The sequence below is a fragment of the Festucalex cinctus genome, chromosome 4 (assembly GCF_051991245.1).
Source record: "Festucalex cinctus isolate MCC-2025b chromosome 4, RoL_Fcin_1.0, whole genome shotgun sequence".
NCBI classification, from domain to species: Eukaryota; Metazoa; Chordata; class Actinopteri; order Syngnathiformes; family Syngnathidae; genus Festucalex; species Festucalex cinctus.
The window spans coordinates 22,674,215-22,699,501 of record NC_135414.1 but is presented as its reverse complement, the minus strand read 5'-3'; the positions used below and the strand labels follow the sequence as shown (position 1 = coordinate 22,699,501).

General features: G+C 39.8%; 1 protein-coding gene across 2 annotated transcripts; it reads right to left on the bottom strand.

The window, feature by feature from the left end:
* Nucleotides 1-217: 217 nt before the first annotated feature.
* On the bottom strand, nt 218-19,788 carry slc12a4 (solute carrier family 12 member 4). 2 transcript variants are annotated; one of them, XM_077519727.1, is made up of 24 exons: nt 19,415-19,788; nt 11,333-11,427; nt 11,094-11,225; nt 10,514-10,660; nt 9,966-10,020; nt 9,737-9,867; nt 8,354-8,595; nt 8,043-8,257; nt 7,808-7,972; nt 7,633-7,731; nt 7,484-7,541; nt 7,222-7,396; nt 6,784-6,902; nt 6,016-6,114; nt 5,735-5,854; nt 5,544-5,648; nt 5,276-5,444; nt 4,965-5,160; nt 3,757-3,926; nt 3,558-3,689; nt 2,025-2,132; nt 1,758-1,948; nt 1,295-1,428; nt 218-1,213 (listed from the first exon to the last, which is right to left on the bottom strand). In XM_077519727.1, exons 1-24 carry the CDS (start codon nt 19,542-19,544, stop codon nt 1,122-1,124), a joined length of 3,279 nt encoding a protein of 1,092 aa, XP_077375853.1. In that variant the 5' UTR covers nt 19,545-19,788; the 3' UTR covers nt 218-1,121. The 2 variants fall into 2 exon arrangements, with proteins under 2 accessions (XP_077375853.1, XP_077375852.1); XM_077519726.1 differs by lacking the exon at nt 19,415-19,788 and adding an exon at nt 14,345-14,582.
* Between the last annotated feature and the right edge of the window lie 5,499 nt (nt 19,789-25,287).

The window sequence follows — 25,287 nt, the reverse complement described above, 5'->3', positions numbered from 1 at the left end:
TACTCTAATTCACACAAACAAAATCACATAAAATGAACAAGCAACAATCAGTAATGCAACTGTAAAAACCTGAACCAAATCATTTCTAATTTGCAACATTCACCACAAGCAGCAGAAGGCGCAAGAGTACAGAGAGTACAATCACTAACAGTAACATTATATTGACTTTTGTTTGTACCTAAATTAAATACACAGTTCAAAGAACAAGTACACAAAATTGTATAATAAAATAATTTATTGACGGGAATCAAGTCATAGAAAGGTACTTTTTTGAATGTGGTAAGTTTTGTAATGTAAAAAAAATAATAATAATAATCTATCAAATTTAGTACTGCAAACATTAATTTACAATATAAAAGTAATTACAATGGCAGATATTCCTTGACACTGATACTAACCAGCGTTGCTTTGGGAGGGAAAACACACCAAAAAATAAAATTACAAAACTAAAATTTAAATGATTTATTAAATTTACTAACTTAAAACTAAATCGAATTCAGGATTCTTGAAATTGTTTTGTCATTGCACAACTTTTCAGCCGTAATCCCTTTTACAACAAACTGTTCTTTCAGTAAAAGAAAGACGAAGTGATTCCCTACACATCATCTGAGAACAAAAATTTGATAGAAAAAAAAATGTATGAACAAGAAACATAAGTTTAAAAAAAACAACAACAAACAAATCATCTCCGCATGCAAATTGAATACTTAAGTCTTGCGGCGATTTATAGCCAGTAACAAAGCCTCATGCCTTATAAAATAAACGTGAAACATGAAAAGAGTCAAATAAATAAATAAATAAAGTGCGCGCCCCTTGGAATCCCATAAACTCAAAACCCTCCTTGGCCTTGCGTACGCTAAATTGGCAATATGTCTGCTCTATATGTGGTACGCTGCAACGGGGTGGGGAACCTACAGTCCATGTGCCATGTGATCAGGCCCACCATGTGATCCTCAGAGGACTGACATGACCCAGAATAGGAAAAAGCTTCCCCAACACTGCTCTACTTAAATGTACTTTACCATGATCTTATGTGCTGACACCAAATTCAAATGTGACCCTCAAAGCAGCTAAGTCTTTAGGTGGAATGTTGATGCACCTCCATGGTCCGTTCTGATTGGTCACGAGTAGATGGTGATGACCTCGCGCCCGCCGCCTCGCACTAGCAGCACTCGTTCCAAACCTTCGGTCAAAACCTCCAAAAACTCCATATCTGAAGTAGGCAAAAAAGTGAAGGGAACAACGGCAAAAATGCTCTAATGGCGTGTCTGCCTCCATGGCGGCAAAAGGATACAGTTCTCGTCTCCGTCTGTGTCACGAGGCGGTCCCGGCATGTTGAGGAGCACCAACCGGGCGTCGTGGGACCTGTTGACGATCACCTCGTTCAGCTTCACGGCCGTGTGCATGCGACGCACGTTGGACTGGTCCCTGGAGTTCAAAATGTATATCATACATGTTAAAATACACTTTACAAAGAGGGGAAAAAAAACTAATAATTTCATTATTTTTGGGGGTAGTTTGTTTGTGTCAGAAAACTCCTAACAAATAAAAATAAAATTACAATAAATACAAATGTAATCTCAATTGGAACCACTTTTTTTTTTTTTTTTTTTTTAAATAAGGACATTTAATCAGAAAAATAATAAAATGACTTATGATACTTAAGAGCAGCAAATATAACATCCTACAAGCCGACTTTACCGCCTAACAAAGTCGTTTTCTGTTGCACTTTGTGTTCATCGCAAATTGTTACTCACGGTTTGAGACTCATGAGCTCTCTGAAGTTTTCAGGCGCGTTATTTCTGGTCCTCCTCTCGTCCTCGTGCTTCTCCTTCGTCCATGTCATCTGAACGTTCCCCGGTAAAGGACTGTCCAACGTGTCCTCCTCCTCGTCTGAGTACAAACTTCCCATACGCACCAGTGAGTGACTGTCCTTAACAAGTTGGGCCTGTGAGGAGAAAGGATGGAAGTCAAAAATTCCAAAATTGTCCCATCTTGATGACACGTGTGTGCGCGCGCGTTACCTCTCTCTTCCTCTCTGCGCCCGACAGTCTCATCTGCCTCAACATCTGAGATCTCTGCTCCATCATCAGCGTGCGCTCGTAAGTGTATGCCGAGATGTCGCTGTCGTGCTGAAATGCATAATTGCATCCTACATCAATGTGATCAATCAAAACCGATCAATTTTATTGCTGCAAATGCATTAACTCATAATACATCCGTTATATAGGCTCTCGTACACTGTACAAAATTACTGCACGTCTGGAAAAAAAAAATCTTAGAAAAGACTATGACGTTACAATCCACCAGGCATCATTCCATTGTTTATGAAATGAAGCTTACACTAACAAAGGGCCAACCGTCTACCTACCTATCTACCTAACAACCACCCACCTACCAACCCAACCTTCTATGTTCTGCCAACTGATCAGCCGACAAAACTTACTAACCAACCACCAACCTACCCACCCAAATACCCACCTACTTACGCGACCAAACACCCAACCTCCTACCTACCAACTGATGTAACAAACGATCTGACCAGCTGACTGACCCACCAACCAATCCCGACTAACCAACCAACCACCTATTTAACTACCTTAACACCCATTCTTTCAACACAACCCTTTTGAACAATCAACTGAGCTGGCTGACCCAAAAAACAACCACCTATCTAACCCGCCCTAACTAACCAACTACCTCTCTACACTGGCTACCTACCCAACACCCCAACCACCCACCTACACACCTAACTTACTCACTAAAAGGACCAACCAAACTAAGCACTCACCTACCCTACTAACCAAACTACTCAATTCCCTACCCACCAACCAACCAACCAACCAAACTACTCATCTTATAAACATACTGACCAGCTGACCACTAACTGATCCACAAACCAACACACCAATTACTTAACTACTTTAACACCCACCTACCAAACCAACACTTGTGACTAACCAACTTAGCCAACCGACTCAAATAAATAAACAAAAAAACAAACAAACATCCACCTAACCAACCAACCAACCACTTCCCTACATAGGCTAACTTCCCGACCACGCACCTACCCACCCATCTAACTGACTAAAAGGACCAACCAATCCAAGTACTCACCTATCCTATTAACCAACCTCCTCAACTCCCTACCCACCTACCAGCCAGCCAACCAACCAAACTACTCTTACAAACTAAGAGACTTAACTGCTGACCAATCCACTAACCAACCAACCACCTACTTAACATATTACTTATCTTAACACCCGCCTACCAACCCAATCCTTCTGACTAACCAACTTAGCCACCCCCCCACCACCCAAAAAACACCCACCTACACTCCTAACTAACTAACCAACCAACACCCTCCATAACTACCCAACCGCCCAACCGACCTACCAACCACTTTTAGGCTCTGCTTCTATCGTTAAATAAAACTGTGGAGTGTGTACCATAAGCAAATCAAAACTGTGTCAACCAAATATGTCAATTCTGAATAGCTATGAAGTCATATTTTGGTTAATTTACATCTCCCGTCCCTACATGAGATCATCTCTTACCATCTCCACCACTTCCACTTCAGCCTCTATCCTCAGCTGGTAGAGGAAAGTGGCCAGATCCTTCTTCATCTGGATGCTGTTGTCATCCATCTGGGCTACCGTGAAGATACGCATTCTGCACTTTCTCCACACCTAAGAAAAACAAAGCGAGATTTTACTGACAAACCCTCATCCAAATAGCGTTTTTGTGCTATTGTACTTTATGCTGCTTGAGCAGGAAAGGCAGCAGCATGAGCATCCCCCCGTCATGGACGATCCACCACACGTCAATGCAGCCGTCAGTGAAGCGCTCGTGGTTGCTCGGGTAGAACGACACGTTTTTGGGCACCATTAGAGCCAGGTGGGCGGCGGTGGTGCAACGGACTGTGTCTGTGTCGAGATGAGAGCATGAAAGCCATTTAGGGCTTAATTGAATCATAGCGGCACAGGACATGAGGTTGCGTGGAGTCATGATGTTCCAATATACAATATGTCAGGCGGCAATGATATGAGGATGTTCACTTCACAGTTCAAAATTCAATTTATAATTAAAAAGACAATTATAAAGTTTTTTGCTTGGCCTTGAAGAGTTTCACAGAGCAGAGTGTAGAATAGATATATAAAACTATCAAACTGTGCTTAAATCATAGTTAACGCGGGTGATGGTCAACATCAAAATCATCAACGTTTATGTTGAAGGGTTAACTGACAATCCTTTAAAGGCCCAGTATGCCGGTTTCACTCAGGAAAATGCACTTTTTAAATACAGGATGTACACACTTTAACTTTCCCTCAGTCTACACATCTGGGTTTATGTTAATCTTTGGTGGTGATTTTGTCCTAAACCCCCAACCCCCTAGCCTGTATTTTGTCATTTTGTGTTTGTTTTGTAAACAGCGGGACGTTTCTGTTGAAAGACAGTGTTTACACCCCTCCAGCCAATCGCAGAGCAGGGGGTGGCGTGTCGCAAACGGGGCCGGTCGAACGCGGCAATTTGAAAGCACGCACGGATTACTAGTTTTTTTTTCTCACTCAGTCACTCACAGAAGCTTATGTGTGTGAATGAGTGAGTGAAGAAAAAAAATCTGTGCATGCTTTCAAATTGCTGCGAGAGTGACGTCACGCAGCTGACACGTTCGCCCGGCCCCGTTTGCGACATGCCACCCCCCGCTCTGCGATTGGCTGGAGGGGTGTAAACACTGTCTTTCCACAGAAACATCCCGCTGTTTACAAAACAAACACAAAATGACAAAATATAGGCTGGGGGTGTGGGGGGTTAGGACAAAATCAACCCCACACGTCAAGAAAAGCCCCGATCTGTAAATTGAGAAGTAGTTTGTTTGTTTAAATCCTGTATTTAAAAAGTGCATTTTCCTGAGTGAAACCGGCAGACTGCGCCTTTAAAGTTTAAAATAAATCCTGGCTTACTGATAAAAGTCTTCCAAGCTCGAGGGTCCTCGCTTTGCCTCCAGCCGTACGGCCATCCCATCATCACAGTGTTGTGCTTCATGCCCCCGAGACCGCAGGACTGGATCAGGTGGACGATGCCCTCCCGCACCTTGGTCGCCACAACCACCTGGCAGAAACCCTTGACCCTCTCGATGTCCATCATGTTCTTGATGGTCTGGCAGGATAAAAATCAATCAATCAATCTTGATAAGTTATCACCACCACTGATAAGCACGCTCAAAGTTCTGATTCTACACAATGCATGACTGTTTGGAAATGTATTCCCTTGCCTGTTCTGCTGCTTGCAGTTCCCCGTAACTTTCCAAGAAATTTCCCTGGATGACAGATCCCACTATGGTAAGACCCTTCCCCGCCTTCAGCTGCGAGGCAAAGGTCAGCAGTCGGGGATATTTGATGTGGAGGTCTTCATCCAGCTTTGACAGAACCAACAGCTGAGGTCTGTTGGGCCAGACACCAGGGACATAATTTTACTGTTTCAAGATGATGTAGCAGGATTACATAAAGGCAGTTTACATTAATAATTTGAAGAAATCCTACCTCCAGTTCTTCGTGTGCGGGGGGCCGACTTCTAGCCTTAACAGGGCATAGCGTGCAGCACTAAGGGATAGTCCTCTGATGCCGTCTCCCCACTCCTTTTCTGCTCTGTTTTTGCATCAGTGAAAAATGACAAGGCCTTGTAATGCAGTAAGAGGAACGAGATTTAAACAGTATTCAAGCTATGGACATACCCCTGATACTCTATGTACTTGTAGATCATCCCAGCAATGCTCATGGCCACAATAGCATAATACCAGGAGGAGATGAACATCAGGGCCAAGCACATGCTCATTCCGAGGAAGGATAGAGTCCTTTGTGGAACATAATCAAGATTTGCATTGCAACTTGTACTGACATTCTTGTTGGCCAAACACCATGCTCGTTTCTTGAGATATACTGTTAGACTCTCTCGAAAAACCCAAATCAAGTTTTTCCCAAGTGAAATGAAATCAAAGTGTTGGGTTATTCTCACCAGTGGTAATATCGGAACCTCGGCCTCCAGTTGGGGGTGCGCAACAGTGTTTGCACAGCACAGGCCAAGTTTACAAAGAGATAGCACATCAGGAAAAACCTGTGGGGAAAGTAAAACAAAAATGTCTGAATAGAATAAACATGAACTCATTCAAATAAAAAAAATGTGTACATACATTTTTTTAATACCTTGTCCTTCACTCAGAAAAATGTTTTTATATGTTTATTTTTTATGCAAAAGCATAGAGAAGGCTTTGGTGCAGCTTCTGGTATGAAGAGGTGGCTCAAAGCAATGGTAATTACAAAAAAAAAAATATACCAGCAGGTGGCAGCAGAATGTAAGAGATCAGCCAGAGACATGTTGCAACAAGCTCTTTTTGACTGTTTTCACCAGGAATGTTAATGTTGTTGAAACTTACCTATATTCTAATGCTAATTGCTGCAAAACGGAAATAGATACAAACGTACTTTTTTTTTTTTTTCCTGATGAAAGAAGAGACTCTAATCTTTCTTTTGGTAGGTTCCATGTTTTTTTTTTTTTTTTTTTTTTTTTTTATAGCAATAGAACACAATATCCTGTGGGCCTTGCAAAATCAGTCAAAATCATGTAAAACAGGTGGGAGTGAAGGGGGTTGCTTCAGTGAAAATGGCTGGGAATGAATGAGTTAAAAAGCCAAAACATTACAATCCAATTTTAATAGAGAAAATTTGGGGTCGGGGGTTGCTATCAATGGTCTCTACACATGCATATATCTGCAAGTCACTTTACATGGAAAGGATGGGAGCCACCATATCCAATGAGGCAATCAGGATACCAAGCTCAGCTATGAGGCCAGTCAGCAGTAGGGCCCAGGTTGGCTCACCATTGGTCTTCCCATGACCAAACACCTGAAATCAAGAAAAATCATTAGCAAAGCAAAAATCTTACATTGTTTCTCTATTTTAAGATCAAGGTTACGGTTTAGGGCAGTGGTTCTTAATTTTGTTGTAGTTGTAGTTTTCTTGTGAGAGACTGTTTCCTATGCGGATTCATCAAACCCTTCTTTATTTAAAAAAATAAAAATAAATAAAATGATTCCCCCACCCCACACCCCAAAATTGAAGACATAGCTACAGGGTTTACAGGTAAAAATAAAAAATAAAAAATAAAAAATAAGAACCACTGGTTTCGGGCTACTTTTCTAATCCACAATATGAAATGTCTCACTCTGAGGAAAGGGATGATATTGTCCTTGGCGATGGCTTGAAGAAGCCTGGGAGCTCCAGTGAGCGTTTGCAGACCTGCTCCCACCGTGGAGAAGAAGGAACCGATGACAATGACCCAAGGGGACGGCCAGGACAGCGTCCCCACCACCAAATTGTTCCGAACTGCGTCACCAAACCTGAAGGTACAGACTGGGTCAGTTACACAAAGAGCATAACTTCAGCACTTTCAATGACAGCTTGCAAATGGATGCAACTGGACTTACTTGTCTCTTAAGACCACCCCTTCGACACAGGCCCCGAACAGAATAACAGAACTTAGATCTTGAGACAAGAAGTCAAGGAATTTACAATGACAGCAGGTGAATTCTCAACCAAAAGATTTGATATGGTGTGGTCATGAAAATAAGGATACAGACAAGAGAAGTAGTAGTAATAGCCAATATGGTTCCAATGGGGATGGACCTCTGAGCATCCCGGAGATCTCCAGACCTGTTGGAGCCTGCCATGATGCCTTCAAAACACAAGATCAACATAATTGTTAATCTTCCTCGTCAGGGTGTACCCAGTTCATCGCACTGTCTTCTGACCTGTGGCCGACGGGAAGAAGATGCCCACCAGCAACATGAAGGACGTGGTGATGTCTGCGGACACGTACATGCCAAAGTTTGCCACGGGGCTGTGGGAGTCCACTGACGCAAGGCCGTCCTTCTCCAGTATTTCCCCTTTCTTCAGGTAGTCGCCCCACAAGTTGTCTGACAGAAACAGAGGACATGGTTCAGTCTTCTTTTTACACGTTACTCCTAGGACAACTCTCGTTTCTACCTCTAAATATTCCACTAGCCAGTCCAGGAATGCCCTGGATCTCTGTGACGTTATTTTGCAGGAAGTAGTCATCGCACTGTGCACTGCTCATGTTCCCCGGAAGGCAGAATAAGTCCCACAGCTGACTGGGTCCTGTGATGTTGCCAGTGGTGATGGTCTTTGCACAAACATCGAAACGATCTCTGACCAAGGTCCTGTTGCCGAGCATGCAGATTCTAATGCAATAATAGAAAACAGTGACATAAGGTCAACAAAATATTTCAAACAGCGCTCAGTAGGATGCACTATGGAACTGTCATACACCAACTTACGGGAACTCTGGTGGATGAGAGGCAGACTTGATTGCACCGGCATAGATGGAGACAATTGAGATAATGACGCAGGCGAGGAAGAGCGAGGCCAACTTGTTGACATATTTGACACCGACGAAAACCACTACGGCCATGAGACTGAGGCAGATGGTCCCGTAGACGCGCATGTTGTTCAGCATCGCGCTGTCAGTGCCGTGGTGGTCTGCTGCGTGAAAGATGGCGGCCTGAGGCACCAGATATTGCTAAGAAAGAAAAGACAGACAGAAATGTATTCCATTTCCTCATTTACATGACTCATTGAAATACTACACGATTTTTGGCACTTTATTGATAAATTAAATGGAGATTTATTTTCTAGTCATTGTTGTAACATTCAATTATTCAAATAAAAATTTGATAATATTTGACCACTTTTAATGTTTACTTTACACATATCAGTAACACTTTCAAAACGTATCGCCAGAACGATACATAATTATAGCTATTCTATTTTATTTCACTTTAAATTAACAAATTTTTAGTAACTTGTTATATTTTTATTTAAGTAGCTAAAAAGTCCATTTAAATTATGACTGTATAATAATCATTATCATCATCATTTAAGGTATTTTTTCATAATTTAGTAATTTTAAGTTTGTGGGGAGGTTTCCCAATATTTATTTTATTTATTTATTTTATTTTTATTGACTTATTACCTGAGGCATGCTAGGTTAATTTTGAACATTACAGTACAGACAGAAAACGTAACAGGATATTTTTCACAATGATGTGTTATAGAGTTATAAGTACTATATACAATTATGATTTAAATTCGTTAAATGCCTTATATTGTATTAAATATTTTAATATTGGAACATAATTAAGTGAATTATTTAAATAATTTTGTTTCGTAATTACAAATGTGTTTAAATTAAAAATACACTTACAATTACAGTATCGTATTCTTATTTAAGTTATTTAATTTGCTAAAATAATTATTTGTCTTTCCTCAAACATGGCCAGGGGCTTTTGCATGAATTTTATAACAACAATAATATTTTTTAAAATAAAAAATATAAAATACTGCTTGCTTGTTCGCCTTATGAGCATTCTCTTTAAACATGAATCCAGCTTTACAGATGGCAGTTCTGCAAATGGTCGGTCTGATATCTACCACTGCATCATGTGCCAATCATTTTAAATAAAGATAAATTAAGTCACCTTGGGCTAATTCTTTTCCTGAGAAGAAAAAAGGGGGTTTGTCATTGAGGAACGATATTCACATGTCTAAAAAATTGAGGCCATTGTTTGAGGAAACACAGTATGTGGTTGTTCTTCACAGAGAGGCCTGCGTTTTTAATGCTATCTCATGTAGCCAGTGTAGTTCCTGTGCTAAAAACTGACCAAGAATATTTCAATGGCTCCAAGGATGTACATGGCGGAAGCGAAGGTGGTACCCAGGTAGAAGCACAGGCCAACAGCTCCTCCAAATTCTGGACCCAGAGAGCGTGAGATCATGAAGTAGGCCCCGCCAGCTAGGAAAAGGAAACACACTGTTACAAACCAGATGCTCCAATATGCAGTTTTATACCATTGTACTGCAAAACAGTGGCCACAGTGATTCGCACATTACCTGGAACAACACCATTTGTTGCAATGGCACTCATCGATATAGCCGTGAGCATGGTCTGCAAAATGGGAAGGGACAGTGCAGTTAAAAAAAAAAAAAAAAAAAAAACGGTTGCGAGAGAACATCTGTGTGGCACGCTAACATCCACCCATCAAAGTGACGCTCGGGCACATCGTTTTCCAACTGACTGAGCATAATCCCTCCTGAAATAATCAATCATATATTAATGGCGTGTCCTGGAAATACATACGACTACAACGCTGATTATGTAAGGTGGTGGTTGTAATGGAGGCACGCGTTGCAGAAATACAAGTCAAAGTGAAGTTCTTGATATTATACTACTATTAACTACAATGCAAAAAAAATGAAAAACCTTGGCAGTGTCTACAGTAAAAACAGCTTTTATAATTATAGCCATTCCATCTGTATACTGCACCTAATATGGTGACTCATGATTAGATTCTATTGACTGGTACGCAGTAAGCGCAGGCCAGTGACCCACATTGGCCAAATCTATCCGGCATATTAGCCTAGTTTGGGTGTGTACTTACACACGTGCAGCACATGACAACAATCAGCAGGGACTGCATGATGCCAGCCACCCCGACGATCCACGTCAGCCGCAGGAACAGGATGACCCCGAAAATGTTCTGGAGGCACGGCAAGTAGACGCCCATCAGAGTGCCCATGTTGGGGGACTGGCGAGGAGGCGAGAGAGAGAGGACGAGTGATTATTGAGCAATTCAGGAAACAATGGTATTGATGATCACTATTGATTGGTGTACACTTTAAAAAGGTCACTGGAGAATGTTACAGCTCTTGCATGAACAGTGGACCCTATTCATGCATCCATCCATTTTCTATATGGAGCTAATCCCAGTTGATTTTTGGGAGACTGATCCTGGAACAGATTAATCCGATTTTTATTTTATTGTATATTATTTTCTATGTAGGAAAAATGTTTAGAAATCCAAATAAATCAGTTTTAATTTGGGTAATGTCAAAACCTGTGAGGCTCCATTGTATTAAAGCCAAGCATGCTGCACAATCTGTCAGCAAGTTTTCATACAAATCTTGGCCTGGAAAGCCCTACAGGTGGAGAATCATGTTACTTTGCACCGTTGCACCGACCTTGGGAGTCTTTCTCCGCGAGGCCTCGGCGCTCTCCTCCTCCTCGTGCTCCTTCGCTCCCTGGGTGATGTTTGTGTAGCTGACCAAGCGGCTGAGCAGGGATGACACCTTTGGTCTGATGTCCAGCTCTTCCTGAATAAAGAAAGAGGAGTACCAAGAAATAAAATCAGCGGTGGTAAATATTTGCATGACACGGGTATTAATTTAACAACACATCTAAGGTTAAAAGGTTAAAATACCTCAAACAAGGCCAGGTTCCTATCGTAGAAGTCATTCTTTTTCTTCTCATCAGGACTGTTAAGAAACGGGCTGTCTTCTTTGTGATTGCCATGTCCTATAATTGAAAACAACAATACAAGTTAGATACTAAAAGCCACCTCTTAAGTTAATTGCCCCAATTAACCAATTTTGTGTCCTTCTGCGAGCAATTATACAGAGGAGGAGGAGGATGGGATGGAGAAAGATGAAAGACACTGCAAACATGGATATATTTTTGTTCTGTTGATTAATGTGCTTTGGCCTAAAAGAAAAAAAAAAAAAAGATGCCAGCATTACATTTACTTTAAAGGGATACTTCACTTATTTAGCTCATTATAGCAAAAAAAAAAGTTAATATTTTGTCTATAATTAATTTGATACTTTCATTATTTTTCACGTACAATTAGTACCTTTAAAAACACATTTTGCAACTTGCTGTCGACTGAAAATGACATCACAAGGGCTCCGGTAACCAATCACAGAATGTCACATGACCAAACCTAGAAAACAAGTGAGCTGTGATTGGTGACCTTAGCCCTTGTGATGTCATTTTTAGTTGACAGCAAGTTGCGAAATGTGTTTTTAAAGGTACTAATTGTACATGAAAAATAATGAAAATATCAATTTTATTCTAAGCAAAATATTAATGTTTGACTGCCAGAAATAGCTAAATAAGTATCCCTTTAATGCAAAATTAAAATGAACCCGTTTAGTCGATTAATTGATTGAATAATCAATAAATAAATATTCAAAATATTTGAAAGTGACAGGACTTCACGAGTATAAAGATAGCTCATCTGTGATGGGACACTGTGACTCACTAAGAAGAATTAAAACAGAACAAGAATTTGTCTTTTGAATCAGCCATGGTCATTGCAGCCCGCGCCATCAAAGTTCCAGCCTGGCTCAGCAAAACCCTGCTGCTGAGATAGTACTTGGATGCCCCCTGGGGAATTTAACTCATTCACTGCCAGTCATTATAGAAAATTTTTACATTTCCAATACTCACGTGATATTACATTCAATAATTATATATAAACCGAATCTACCAAATAACAGAATAGACTCCCTACTTTTTGTCCCGTCCCGTTCTTTTATAATTGACAGCAGAAAAATGTAGGTTTGCCAAAATACAGCCATTTCTCCCATGGACTCTGAAACTGTGTTTATTTCCTATAAAATGGGGAAATGATGTCATCTACCGGTGGTTGGGCATCAGTAAAGTTGTTTCCAAGTTTGATATTTACAGTGGAGCATGCTCAGATTCGCCCCCATTTCGCACCGCTCTAAAAAATACAATTGACAAGTATACTTGTCAAAGGCAGTGAATGAGTTAATTACCCTGGAAATTGTTGGTGGTGGGAAAACGCACAAACTGAAGTTTACCAAGGTAAACTGAAAAGTTCTCCAAAAGTTCCGGCGGTGGAAAAGCCCTACAGTTGTGTTTCCAAAGAAATATTTGGGCGGATACAAACTGTCCAGATAAACTCAAGTATTTGTGTGGATCTGTATCTGTTCAGGTACGGTAAGTTGTGTACTCAGATACGCATTTGTTTGGATCCATATCTGTTATATAACCCCCAAAACAGGGTGTGTGAGACTTTAATAAAACTTGTTCAAAGAAATAATAGTGTGTACAATATAAATAAGTATTTGTGGGTACAAATAACTATGTGTGTATATATATCTGTTCATGTAAATCGTGTGCTCAAGTACATATTTGTTCAGATCCGTATCTGCTAACGCCCCAACCCCAAAGTAAGGTGTGTGAATCTCTTGATGTAGTATTAAAGTTTGTATTACTGCTGTGCTTGGAAGTTTACATACTTGCGAATGAATAGTCACCAAAATGTACATGCACATCTCTACCCGTGTCCACTTTAGCCTCTGAAATATCAAAATAATTGCAATTGATTGTATGGCCAAGAAGCCTTTTACTCACCTGCTGCCAAACTCTACATACTGAGCAGACAAGGATATGTTATGTACAGGCCTGGCAAATGGTGGTGATTTATTGACCTTTACTAACATACTTCAGGAGTTAGACAGACTGTGTATGTTGTGAGGGTTTTCTTCTTTTTTTTTTTTTACTACAATACTAAATAGTTTGAACTTTTGGGAAAAGTGAGACCATTAAGACTTTCGGATGCAGTAAGTATGACGATTAAACCTGATAGCCATTTAAGTGGTTATCTAAATTGGCGGCTTTTGAATAATGCTGCGGGGATATGAAATGTTAGAGGCATCAACAGTAACCTTTTCCTTCTGTAAGTACTTTGCTGGCATCAAGAAGGACTAACGAAAGATAACGTTAAAATTTGATGTTATGCCGATCTCTCTGATATTGTTACACGTGGACAAACACATGACGGTTAGCTGGAGGACAACAGATTATTTAGACAAAACAAAACAAGTTCTCGGGTGGTTATTTATCGTAGGACGGTACGTTGAATTTTGGAGCATTGTAGGGGTAATATAAATGTTGAAGACATGATGGTATGACTGTTTGTCTTTGAACCTTTGTCAATAAAAAAAATAAAGAAAAGAAAAGAAAAGAAAAGAAAGAGTTGATATAGTAAATGGGATGGACGTGCTGCCCTGTTTGTGGAAAGAGCAACAGAATATAAAACTGATAATAATACGATTACAGCCATTAATGACCCAATGAACACATGTTAATAGTTGCATCATTCTGTAGAGCACTAAAATCGTGTATGCATGGACCAAGTTAAGGTGGGTATCTCTGAGCTGGGATATATGGGACTTTTGCCTATACAAATAGGGGGCAATACAACATTTTTTGCCAAAAGCACAAGTTAGTTACATCTACTACAAGTAACACAAAAGATGGCACCAAACCCAAAAGCAAGTGTACTAACCCAAAATGACACCAGCAACAAATCTTGCATCAGGAAAAAAAAAAAAAGTTTTGTTTTTAAATAACCTCCTGAAGCATAACTGCTTAATAATAAATATGTCTAGTCCTCACTCACCTGTGCTCAGTGGTGCAATGTTGCTGCTGCTGGTGTCACTGAGGCTCAGCATAGTTATGAGCGGTGTTGTGCACGCTGCACTCACATCACCGAATACAATCCAGGACACCCGCTCACCCTGGGTCAACACCCACTGCCGGGCCTGATGCAACACGAGGCGCATGAAGAAGCAGAACTCACTCACTGCTCATTGATGCAGCACAGAGCCTTCATGTTGTCTTACATGAATAGCGTGCCAGTGAGGTGCATATAACTAACTAGAGGACAGAACTCGCAAATGAATACATGTGATTTTTATCACCCTCAAAATACTTCACAGATGAGTTGCAGCAAGGTGGCAACTTGGAAAAAAAAAATAGCACAACACTGTCATCTAGTGTCCATTTGGAGTCAATACATTGGAGTGTAGTATTAATGCCTATCATGTTACAGGGCAAATTTGGATTGTTAAAAAAATAAAAAATAAAAATAAATCCTACATATACAGACATCACTTTTCTTTTATTGATTTATGCACATTCACATTGACCTAAGACTATTTTGACTGTACCAATGGGACAAATGACCCCAGCTGAGACAAATCTGCATCAATATAACATCATTATCAGGGTTATTTATGCAGTTCCCATGTTTATTTATTTGTACCTGCATGTTCATGTTTTTAGACGAGAATTTGCTTAAAGAGTTATCGCACTTCTTAGCAGCTTAGCAGAAGAAGAAAAAAAAAAAAAAGTTCCAAAACTATGATAAGGTCCATGTTACCCGCAAACTGCATTGTTGGCAAACCACAAAGCTTCTGGGAGAATATCCTATGGACAGACGAGACAAAAAATAATAGCATACCCAAAAAAGAACACTGTCCCTACTAGGGGTGTGAATTGCCTAGTACCTGACGATTCGATTCGTATCACGATTCACAGGTCACGATTCGATTCGATACCGATTAATCCCGATACGAATTTATAAGTCGATTGTTGCGATTTTTTTTCATTCAAATTTAGAAAATACTAATCAGTAAGCTTGTAGAGTGTAAGATTTATATGAAAATGTATTGTTTATTTATCTGAAATTTCAGTCTTATAGAGGTTGTAATTTGTTTCATGTTTGAACAGCATTGAAATAAAATATTAAGGCTTAATGTTCCGTTCATATAACATTCTTCCATGCTTAAGGTGTGAATCCTAAAAAAAAAAAAAAAAAAAAAAAAAAAAAAAAAAAAAAAAAAAAAAAATCGATTTTGCCTATTATTGAATCGATTCGAGAATCGCGCGATGTAGTATCGCGATATATCGCCGAATCGATTTTTTTTTTTTTACACCCCTAGTCCCTACTATGAAACATGGAGGAGGCTCGGTCTGTATTGTTCTGGCACAGGGTGTCTTGAATCTGTACAGCACAATGAAATAAAGACTATTAAAAAGGTATTCCAGAGAGAAATGTGCTGCCCAGTGTCAGAAAGTCTCAGTTGCAGGTCATGGGTCTTGCTGGGTTACAACAGTAACCCAGAGCACAGCTACAAAAACAAAAATGTGACCAGGGATAGTCTGGAGCAGGGCTCTGTGATTTGGCCAAAAAATACAACATAAACTTAACATTCATAGCTTGTGGTTAAATGGCCCAATTAAGCAGTTGGTAGCTATTGTAAACACACCACGTAAACCACCCAAAGCATTCACACTCACAAATTAATAATGTTAGGATATAACAGAACTGAAGAACAACAGCTTTAAATAATCCAGAGAGAAAACTCCTCTCATTTGTAAGGGATGCTGCTATGCTTTTTAACACCGCTACAAAAACAACAACCTTAGATGTGTTGTTAAATTAATACCCGTGTCAGACAAATCAGCAGTTCAGAGTCAACAGGCAGGCTATTTAGAACCATCTCATGAATAAAGCAAACTTTGCTGTCTTGGGTTTAATTGCAGCTCCGGTGAAAACCAAGTATCAAGAAAGTGTTGATGATAACCCCAAAATGTCAGAAAAGTCACACTTGCATTTTCAGTGTATGCTTTTACAAACAGATCAATTGCGGGAAGCGCCAATATTACCTTGTCACATCCATTCCAAAGTGAAAATTACACAACCCTGACATAATATTTAACTTCTTTCAAGAGAATATTTGTGTTTTGCATTGGGTACAAAACAAGATTTTTCGTCTGTGTTGCAGCTGCAGTCTGCACTCTCAATCGTCTAAGCATCCATCAGCTCCTTAATGGAAAAGCCTCTTATCTGCTAAACTTCCCTATTATTATTGAAGTCAAGGTTTAACACTGAGAAGAGGATTAGCTCACTCTATTTCCTATTTAAATATGGGTTCTACACCACCGCATAAATACTCTGATATTCCTTCCAATTATAGGATGACTTGCAAAATCTACACCCAATAATCAGCTCTTCTATGAAGGTAGCATATTGGCTGAAAGAGTGGTTTTCATTCTTGGAGAAGCTGTGTACCAAAAATAATCACCAGGTGCACCGTGCACTTAAATAAATAAACAACACAGCACTCCATCGGCCTATAGTGACCATCTTCTCCGCTCCCTGGAAAAAAACAAAATGGCTGTGCTGCTTCCATTTACAATGTGACTATGTTGTCATGCGATACAGTACTGTAAAGCTTTTATTTATGATGTTATCTCACTTACATTAATGGTAAACTACTTTTTGTGTGACAACTAACATTAAAATGTATTGTTAATTGTTTTCTTCTGTCAAAACGGTCAATGATTAAAGTTACAAGGATGTTAAAAAGTGCTTATTTAGTTTGTTTTCATGACTGAAGAGTGGTGGACATATTTTTATACTTGTATGACAAGAGTGTTAAAATGTTACTTATACTGAACAGACAATAAAAGGTGATATGATAGAGGCACTTTGACCCGATATTTCTATTTTGGTGGAGTTTATGTGTGATATCCACAGTATAAACTAGGCACATCATCACATGCATTCATTTGTTACCCTTTGTTGTTAGCCACGAGCTAATGCAACCTTAGTGGATGTCTTCCATGCAGAACAACATCTGAAGAATGCCAACCTGCTGAGATGCACAGCAAAACATATTAGCGCTAATCTGCGCTAATGACGAGCAAAGGGGGCCTCAGAGTGATCAGAAGAACTCGAGGGTGGCGTACAAAGTTAACAGGGAAAGGCAACATTTCAGATTTAATTTAATGATTCGTTTTAACGTTACTTGATTAGGTTTTAGGTGCGGCATTTGCAGTTAATCACAAGACATCATTGTGCACATAAATTGTTTAAGTAGAAGTAAAGTAGAAGACGTCCAAAGCTTACCTTAAAAGTATTTTTTATTATAAAGCAGAACTTTTGAGGATCCACCTGACTGATAAGGGTAAGGCAGCGTTTCATCTTTTTTTTTTTTTTTTTTTGGTGTGTGTGTTCCTTATTTGCCATCACTGGCATCCTTCAATGCTGTTAAACTTAAAAAGGGGTGGGAAAGCGTAGACAGAGGTTATTGCCAACATTCATATCATGCTACTGCAAACTATCCGCCCAATGTGGTGAATGTATGGGAGTGCTCTTCTGGTGCTACCACAATGACTGCAGTGTTATGGCGGGGGCCTGCTTCTGGGCCTAACAGAGCTGAGTTCATACGCTGAGGATGACGTTAATGTGTGTCATTTCCCCACTGGCTATGTGTATAAGATCACCATTCCCATAATAGAACTGAAAACTAGTTCAGGATCACATACATCATTGACTGGCTATCTATCCATCAACTTTCTACAACTCGTCTACTTGAGCTGAGCCCAGCTGACTTTAAGTGAGAGATGTACACCCGGGACATCTTTCTAAACACCTAAAGTTGAAATAAAGGAAACTGCAAGTCCACTGGCAAAAGCAAATGTCAATCACAAAAACAATGAACCATGAAGGTCCTCTGCCACATCTTTTGCATTAATGGCATTGTTGTAGTACATCTCCATGGTCATGGAAGTGTTTACACGGCCTTATTATAGCATGCGCCTGTTCTCCTCATTCACCAGTCTCACTTCCTTTTTCGACAGCATGTAGTCATCATGGCAGCTGACCGCAAACTGGGATGTCATTGCTCCGGGAAGTTCGCTGCACAGCAATAAGTTATGAAGGTTCAGTGACAAAGTACTCTCAGATAAGTTTTAAGGTCAAATCAGGAGATCGCCGTTGTCTGTTCACCATCAAACCTTTCATGGAAACAGTGGAAACAGAAGCTCTGATGCGGTCACATTTCAACTGCATTGTAATGTTGCATTTTGAGTGCAATCTAAAAGCATTACATGTATTTGCACTTGTTCTCTGTTGTGCTTTTTAAATGCATTTCAATGTATAATTTTTTTTAAAGATCTATTACAAGGAAAATAATAGAAAGTTGGTAACAATGTGACCAAAAGAAATTAGTGAAAGTTTTAGAACAAACAGAGGAAGTGTTGAATGAAATATGGTCAAACAGCAAACGCCACCAGATTCAGAAAGAAAAGAAAGACAAAGTGTGGCCTTTGGTTCTGTCAGATGCATTTCAAAGGCCGCGCCCAATGTGTCTTTTATTCCATAACACATTTTTTCCCCCTTGAGCCCATGTACAAATCCCACATAATCATACACCTCTTCCCTTGCGCCTTCTCTTTGTTTTGGATCCTTCTCCCTTCTTTCTTGTGTGAACATGGTGGAAACACGTGAGTGACAAGCTGAGGCAGAATATGCTGAAGCTCATTTTAGTGAAAGCAAATCCTCCCTTGGCACAAAGACGAGAGCACCATCTTTTGTACCAGGCGCCTCTTGAGGCTCCCCCCCCCCCCTTTGGGTGCTATCAACCCTCCCACCCCCGCACAAGTGCACCCCCAGTTGTGCAGTTCTCACCCCTTTACAATTCTCTTACTCTAGTTTTGAAATCCCTCTAGGGATTTGCAAACAGAAGGGAGCTTGCAAAACTGGTTTCTGGCCTCGGTAGAATCGCCATGGTAACCGCCCAACCAGCTGTTTCGAAAAGGAGCTCGCCACGCTGAGCTAGTGTCGCCACTAATTCAAAACTTTGGAGGAAAAAAAAAAAAAAAAAGTTTTGCGGCTTACCGTCAGAGCTGACAGTGTCTTGATTATCCGGTAGTCCACCGTCCCCGTGGTCCACCGCGTTGATCCCCTCCAAACTGTCATAGCCAGACTGTCCTCGATCCTTCACGGGTACCACTGTAAAATGAGGCATGTTTTATCCCAAACTCCAGCTGGGCATAGCAGGCTAGCTGTTAGCTAGCTCCTCTTCCCACTGTTGGGGTAACTACATTCCACCACCGTGCTCTCACTTCCTCAGGACGGGGTATGCTTGCACTCCACGCCCACGGAACGGCCCCCCTCCTGAATTGTTTTCATGCGAGAAGAGGGAGAGGCCTAGTAAAGTTCTGACTGGGAAAGACACTCATCCCAACACCCAAGGAGGAGTGTACCAAGTGGGTTGGGTTATGTGAAGTCATCCACCCCTTGAAAATTTAGGCCTGGTGACCCCATCCTGAATCCAGCTAACAGAGTCAACTTTTGTGTATTCAAGGTCCGGTCAGCTCCTGCTCTGTGGGGCTTTTTGACTGCTACGTGGCAGCCTGGAAAATAAGACAGAATCAATAATGAGAGCAGAAGCCTACCGAAAAACAGAAAGAGTTTGCAGATGTTTGCACAACCATTAACTCTCTGCCCCCGCTTTCCAAGAATAGTCCTAAAACCATAAATGCGACAGATCAAAGAAGAACGTCTGTTAAGAAGGCCCTCTACGAGCTTGCTAACAGCTCTTTTTGGATGGCACTTTATGAGCTCTCTTTTAGTTTTATTGTTGGGATCAAGAGGAGAAATGGTCTTTGGAACACAGGCCGCTAAGGCTGGATTTGGTACCCACGTCCAATTTATTATAGGCTATTATTTTAGGAAGATGACGAAATATTAAATATCACACTACCAGTGATTAAAATGCTCGTAAGTTTGGCATTACACAACTTGCCAAAATCTGCAGAAATGCTTCATAGAACATCTTGAACACCATATTTTCACTGCACATTACCTAAAACAGTGACAAATGAGTTTATGCTTTTATTTTTGTTACGTAACTGATCGTTTTCTTCTAATGACTGTATACCGACACTTAAAATGCAATATAAGTAAAGTATGTACGTTTATTTAGACTTCAGACTTGTAATTAGTGTTGTCAACCACTAGATGCCGACATTTAATCGCCTCACGTATCTTAACTTCTGCCAATTTTAGTACGTGAGTATAACCACTAGAGGGCAGACTTATGATAGAATTTGTCATTAGGTGTCGAGGGTCTCAGCATGCACTGCCTGTACCAAATAAAACCATTGTCATTAGGATACAGTGTAGATCTATACATAAATAAATAAATAAAATAAAATAAATAAAAACATTTAAAAAAACACACACACAATCGTCAACAAATGATTTACATCACAGATAAAATTAAGCATTAATACCTCTGTAAAAGTTATATTATTTGTTGTATTTAGTCTAATTGGATATGGCAGGTGTACCGAGTAAATTTTGTGTATTTTAGTTAAAAGACAAAAAGACATGTTTTCTGTAACTGAAGAATATTTGTGAGATTAAATCTCCACATATTTACTTTAGGATACACTACTAGTCTAACTGTCACTCTTAATAAGATCTTTTGCGTTGATTGTGCCAAAACATAGTAGAAAATAACAATTGTTTGCAGGCATTTCCCAGACAATTCATCATTTTCCCACAGTCGTCCACGTCAGCTTTTCCAACTATCATAAAATAAAGAACAAATGAATGCTACTTCATGGCTCAGTCTAATTGCAAGTGAAGGCTAAGCTCCTTTTGCCTCTGTCGGCTAGTGACATTGATTTGGATTTTCTAATCCTGAGCCTGAGGGGGTTTAAGTCAATCCAATTAACTTTGGCCGCCATCATTAGCTTGACATGGCTGCCGCAGGACTGTTGGCAATGGTCGCACAATGTGGCCGTTTTTATGCAATGCCCAAGAACAGGCCGAGTTTTTTGGATGGGAGTGCCGTGGTCTGGGGCTGCATGATTTCTGCGAGTGTTCATTGAGGGAACCATGACTCAGCATGATCACCCTCCCTCGGGAAACTGAGTCACAGGGAATTATTCCAACATGAGAACGACCCCGAACACACCTCCATCCTCCTCCTTCCAACCTATGAAGCTGTGAAGGTGTACCCTACAGACAATACAAAAGGGCATGTGCACAAGTTGTAATGACAAAACCCTGAGAAAACCATATCTAATAGATTTATCTCATACCACAGAGTACACAATAAGCAAAAGACTGGATAGCGAGATGATGATGATGTCCAAAAAAACCCAACTGTGCACTCTATTGTTGAGTTTTATTTACCACTGTGGCGACTTCATAAAATTTGTCAATCAAATTCTTTAGCTCAAACTGACTAAAGACAATTGAAAAGCTACCACACCAAAGACGAAACCCCTGAAAGAACAAAATTTTTTAAACATACAATAACATAAGAGAGGATGAAGATGAATTGCAGGGCTGTGGTACAACACACCATTGGTTTTATGAGGAGCTGCCTCTAGTCCATTGATAAATTAGAGAATACTTTTCATGTCGCCTGTAGCGAGCCTGTCTCTTTTACCTCCATACTATATTTAATACCCTCTGTGTCCCCATCAGTCTCTCTCCATCTAAAGGCTGCCAGACGCCCGAGTACGCTTTGATTTTTATCTGACAAGAAAGAAACATGGATAAGTCTAACCTTGGGGCGCATCTAACGGACCAGCTGTGACTTACCACACGTACTGGAGCCAATGACAATAAGTTGTTTTGGTGTGTCAAGCCAGGTAGACACAAACCAGTTTCTTATTTTCTACTAGGACTGCATTAAATACTGGTTTGAATTTCCATCTCGTTTTTCAAAGCCAGGACATTATTTTAAATTAACAGTGCACAAACAATTGTGATTTAGTTGCTGGTTTAGCAAAATTTGTTTTGTTTTTTACCAAAGTATTTTATGGAGGACTGTAGAAATCAGAGAATATTTACTGTGGAGGAGCTAAAATTCTGAGCATTTGGACAATTTTACATAAAAAAAGATATTTAAACTATTTATTGATTATAAAAACAATTATTGATTAATTTGGTAATCGATCAGTTGTTGATTAATCGTTGCAGTTCAAATTTCTACATGTGAGTAATGTGAGAGACCCCAACTGACGAAGAAAAAAAATGGAAAGTGTGTTCTTACTGCTTTCATAGTGTATGCTGTACTCACAATGTGGATGCCTCCCCAGCCAAACTTGGTGATGACCTCACAAAATGTAACGATTTGCGATTGTAAATATTCGACTGAGCATCCACTAAAAAAATTCCCTTTCGCCAACCGGCCAGTTTGCCAACCGGCACTGAAGGCAAGTGACGGTTCTGCAAAGACATACTTGGTGGAGCTAATGAGTCAGATGTGACATCATGTGCAATGTTTCACAACTTGTTACTTAAAAAAAAAAAAAGAAAAAAAAAAGAAAAAAGAAAAAAAAGCCACTTTGTGTGTACACCCCTCACCATTAGATTTCCCCGAAGGTATTTAGTGACTAAAATACGTACGCATCTAAAATAAACCTCACTTCATGACAACAACTGTCCACCCTGTCATTATGGGGGTTACTGCCCCTTTAAGCAACCCTCTGATGTGTTCAGTGAGGGCTTCAGTTAATTTCATTCATTTGGTTTGCCTTGATGGTGTCGACCCGCCTCAAACTGGAGCTGAGCTCATGCACAGTGATACGTTTGTTGTGAAATTGAATGGTTTGCTGGAATGCTTTTATTTTGAAGACCGGAATTTTAAAGGAAACGGATGTGCCGATTTGGAATAAAGTAACTTGGTGGAAATCGACCAGCTTGTTGTCGTCTGTTGAACACACGCAAAAGTCGCATATAAACAAAATACAACCCGGGATTTAGATGTATGATAGTACACAAATAAAGTAGAGTATTTGTACTTGGCTATTTGCTACTGCTCGAGATGACTTGTTTCTCCATAAACTGCCAACTGCATATCTTCCTCATCCTTACACACATCGGACGGACATGACTCGAGTGACATTTTGACATTTTCCTCCACCAGTTACATTGTTTCAGCGTGCATATTTCCTATTTTCTGCTAATTAATTTCCTCGATTCGAGGTCAAAAGGGAGCTGCGATAAGCCTTTGCCATATATGGCTGTATCTTTTGTTGCCATCAGAATGTGGCGTCTATTAGATTCGTGTCTCCAAGACAGGAAACAGGCCCTAATTTTTGCTTCAGTGGATAAATAGGGATTGAATGAAGGTTGTGGTAGCAGAGGTTGCACATATGGTGTTTACATACAGGAGGAGATCCTCAATGGTGGGATGTGTGTGGTGGGGTGTAAACAGGAAGTGTATCATGGAGGCAGGGTGCCTATGGCCATTCATACACAGTGTCCCAAAGGTGCTATTACAGCCTCAAGCCTAGTGCTGCTTGGCTGCCAAGAACCACAATATTATCATTAATCGCAACGCATGGAGTACTCATGATTACTTTAAGTGCAGTGAAAGCAAGTAGTGAGTGAAATTTTGTAAACATTGACATGGATTTTATACTTGGTATGTATTCTAATAATAAATATAATAATAATAATAATAATTTATTGGAAGAGCAAAAAAAGTGTTTTTGTGACTGAAATTATATTTACAATTATTTTAGAAATTATTTTATTGTGTGCCTTTCTTTTCTTTTCCCGCTTTATATTTATATATATATATATATATATATATATATATATATATACATATATATATATATATATATATATATATACATACAATATTAATCAGAATGCGGTGTTCAGGCTAGTGGGGGCACATGGAACACATTATTGCTAAGAACACTTTACTTCCCCTTAAATGATTTAATTTCATTTTTTTTATTCTTTAAAATAATTTGCTTTTTATTAACTACACAGGCTTTGTTTTCAGTACTATTTTACCCTTTTCATGTAAACTGCTCTATAGTATAGTATAGTATAGTATGATTTTCTGGTCATCATCACTGATAACATTCTTGCTATTTGAGGTTTGAGTTTTGCTGACAAGCAAACCAGCAAGAGGAGCTTACAACCCAATCACAGGGACGAGTCCCTGACAATTGCATCAAGCGAAATGGAACAAGTGGTCACAATCGAGAAGGACGTTAAAGAATGACAGTGCTTTGGCCCAATCACATTAGCGTTGCACGGGGCTGCCAATTATCGGCTGCGCCATCAACTTCGATCGGCTTAACACATTTGGCTGAAGTTGGAGCTGTTTTGACCTTTGAGAAGCCAAACGGTGACACAAAGAAAAAAAAGTTGACCAATCAGGAGACTTTAAAGTGTTCATATGGATAAGTGTTATGTATTTGTTGTTTAGGACATATCTAAAAATGAATGCCTTAAAAATTCTGCTGCCTGTATGCCCTCATGGCTAACTCATTTGAATGCCATCAGTGAATTTTATTGTGTCGGAGGTTATGTTTTTATTTGCTTTGTATTTGCTTTTAATGTACTAGTTTGTTTTGTACAGGATCCAAGGGATTTTTTTATTTTATTTTTTTCTTTGTGGAGGAACTTTGCATCAGCCCATATCAGATGAGCCCTGGCTTAGAGAAGCCGACAGTTTCTGAGTGTTTTTTTGTTTGTTTTTTTTGTTTGCACAGTACAGCTTTAACATTTGTAGATGTAGCGACAGACTGTGTTAACTGACAATGGCTTTGACATGCATTGAAATGGACTGATGAGAGCCACTGAGATTGGCCATAACTTCAAGTCACCTACTTGTGTTATGTTAGTGCTTGTTCTCGCCTCATACGATGACACAAAACTGAGCTAAATCAATTAAAGGAACACATATGCAGGAGTGGGCATTGTTAGCCTTATCAGTGTCG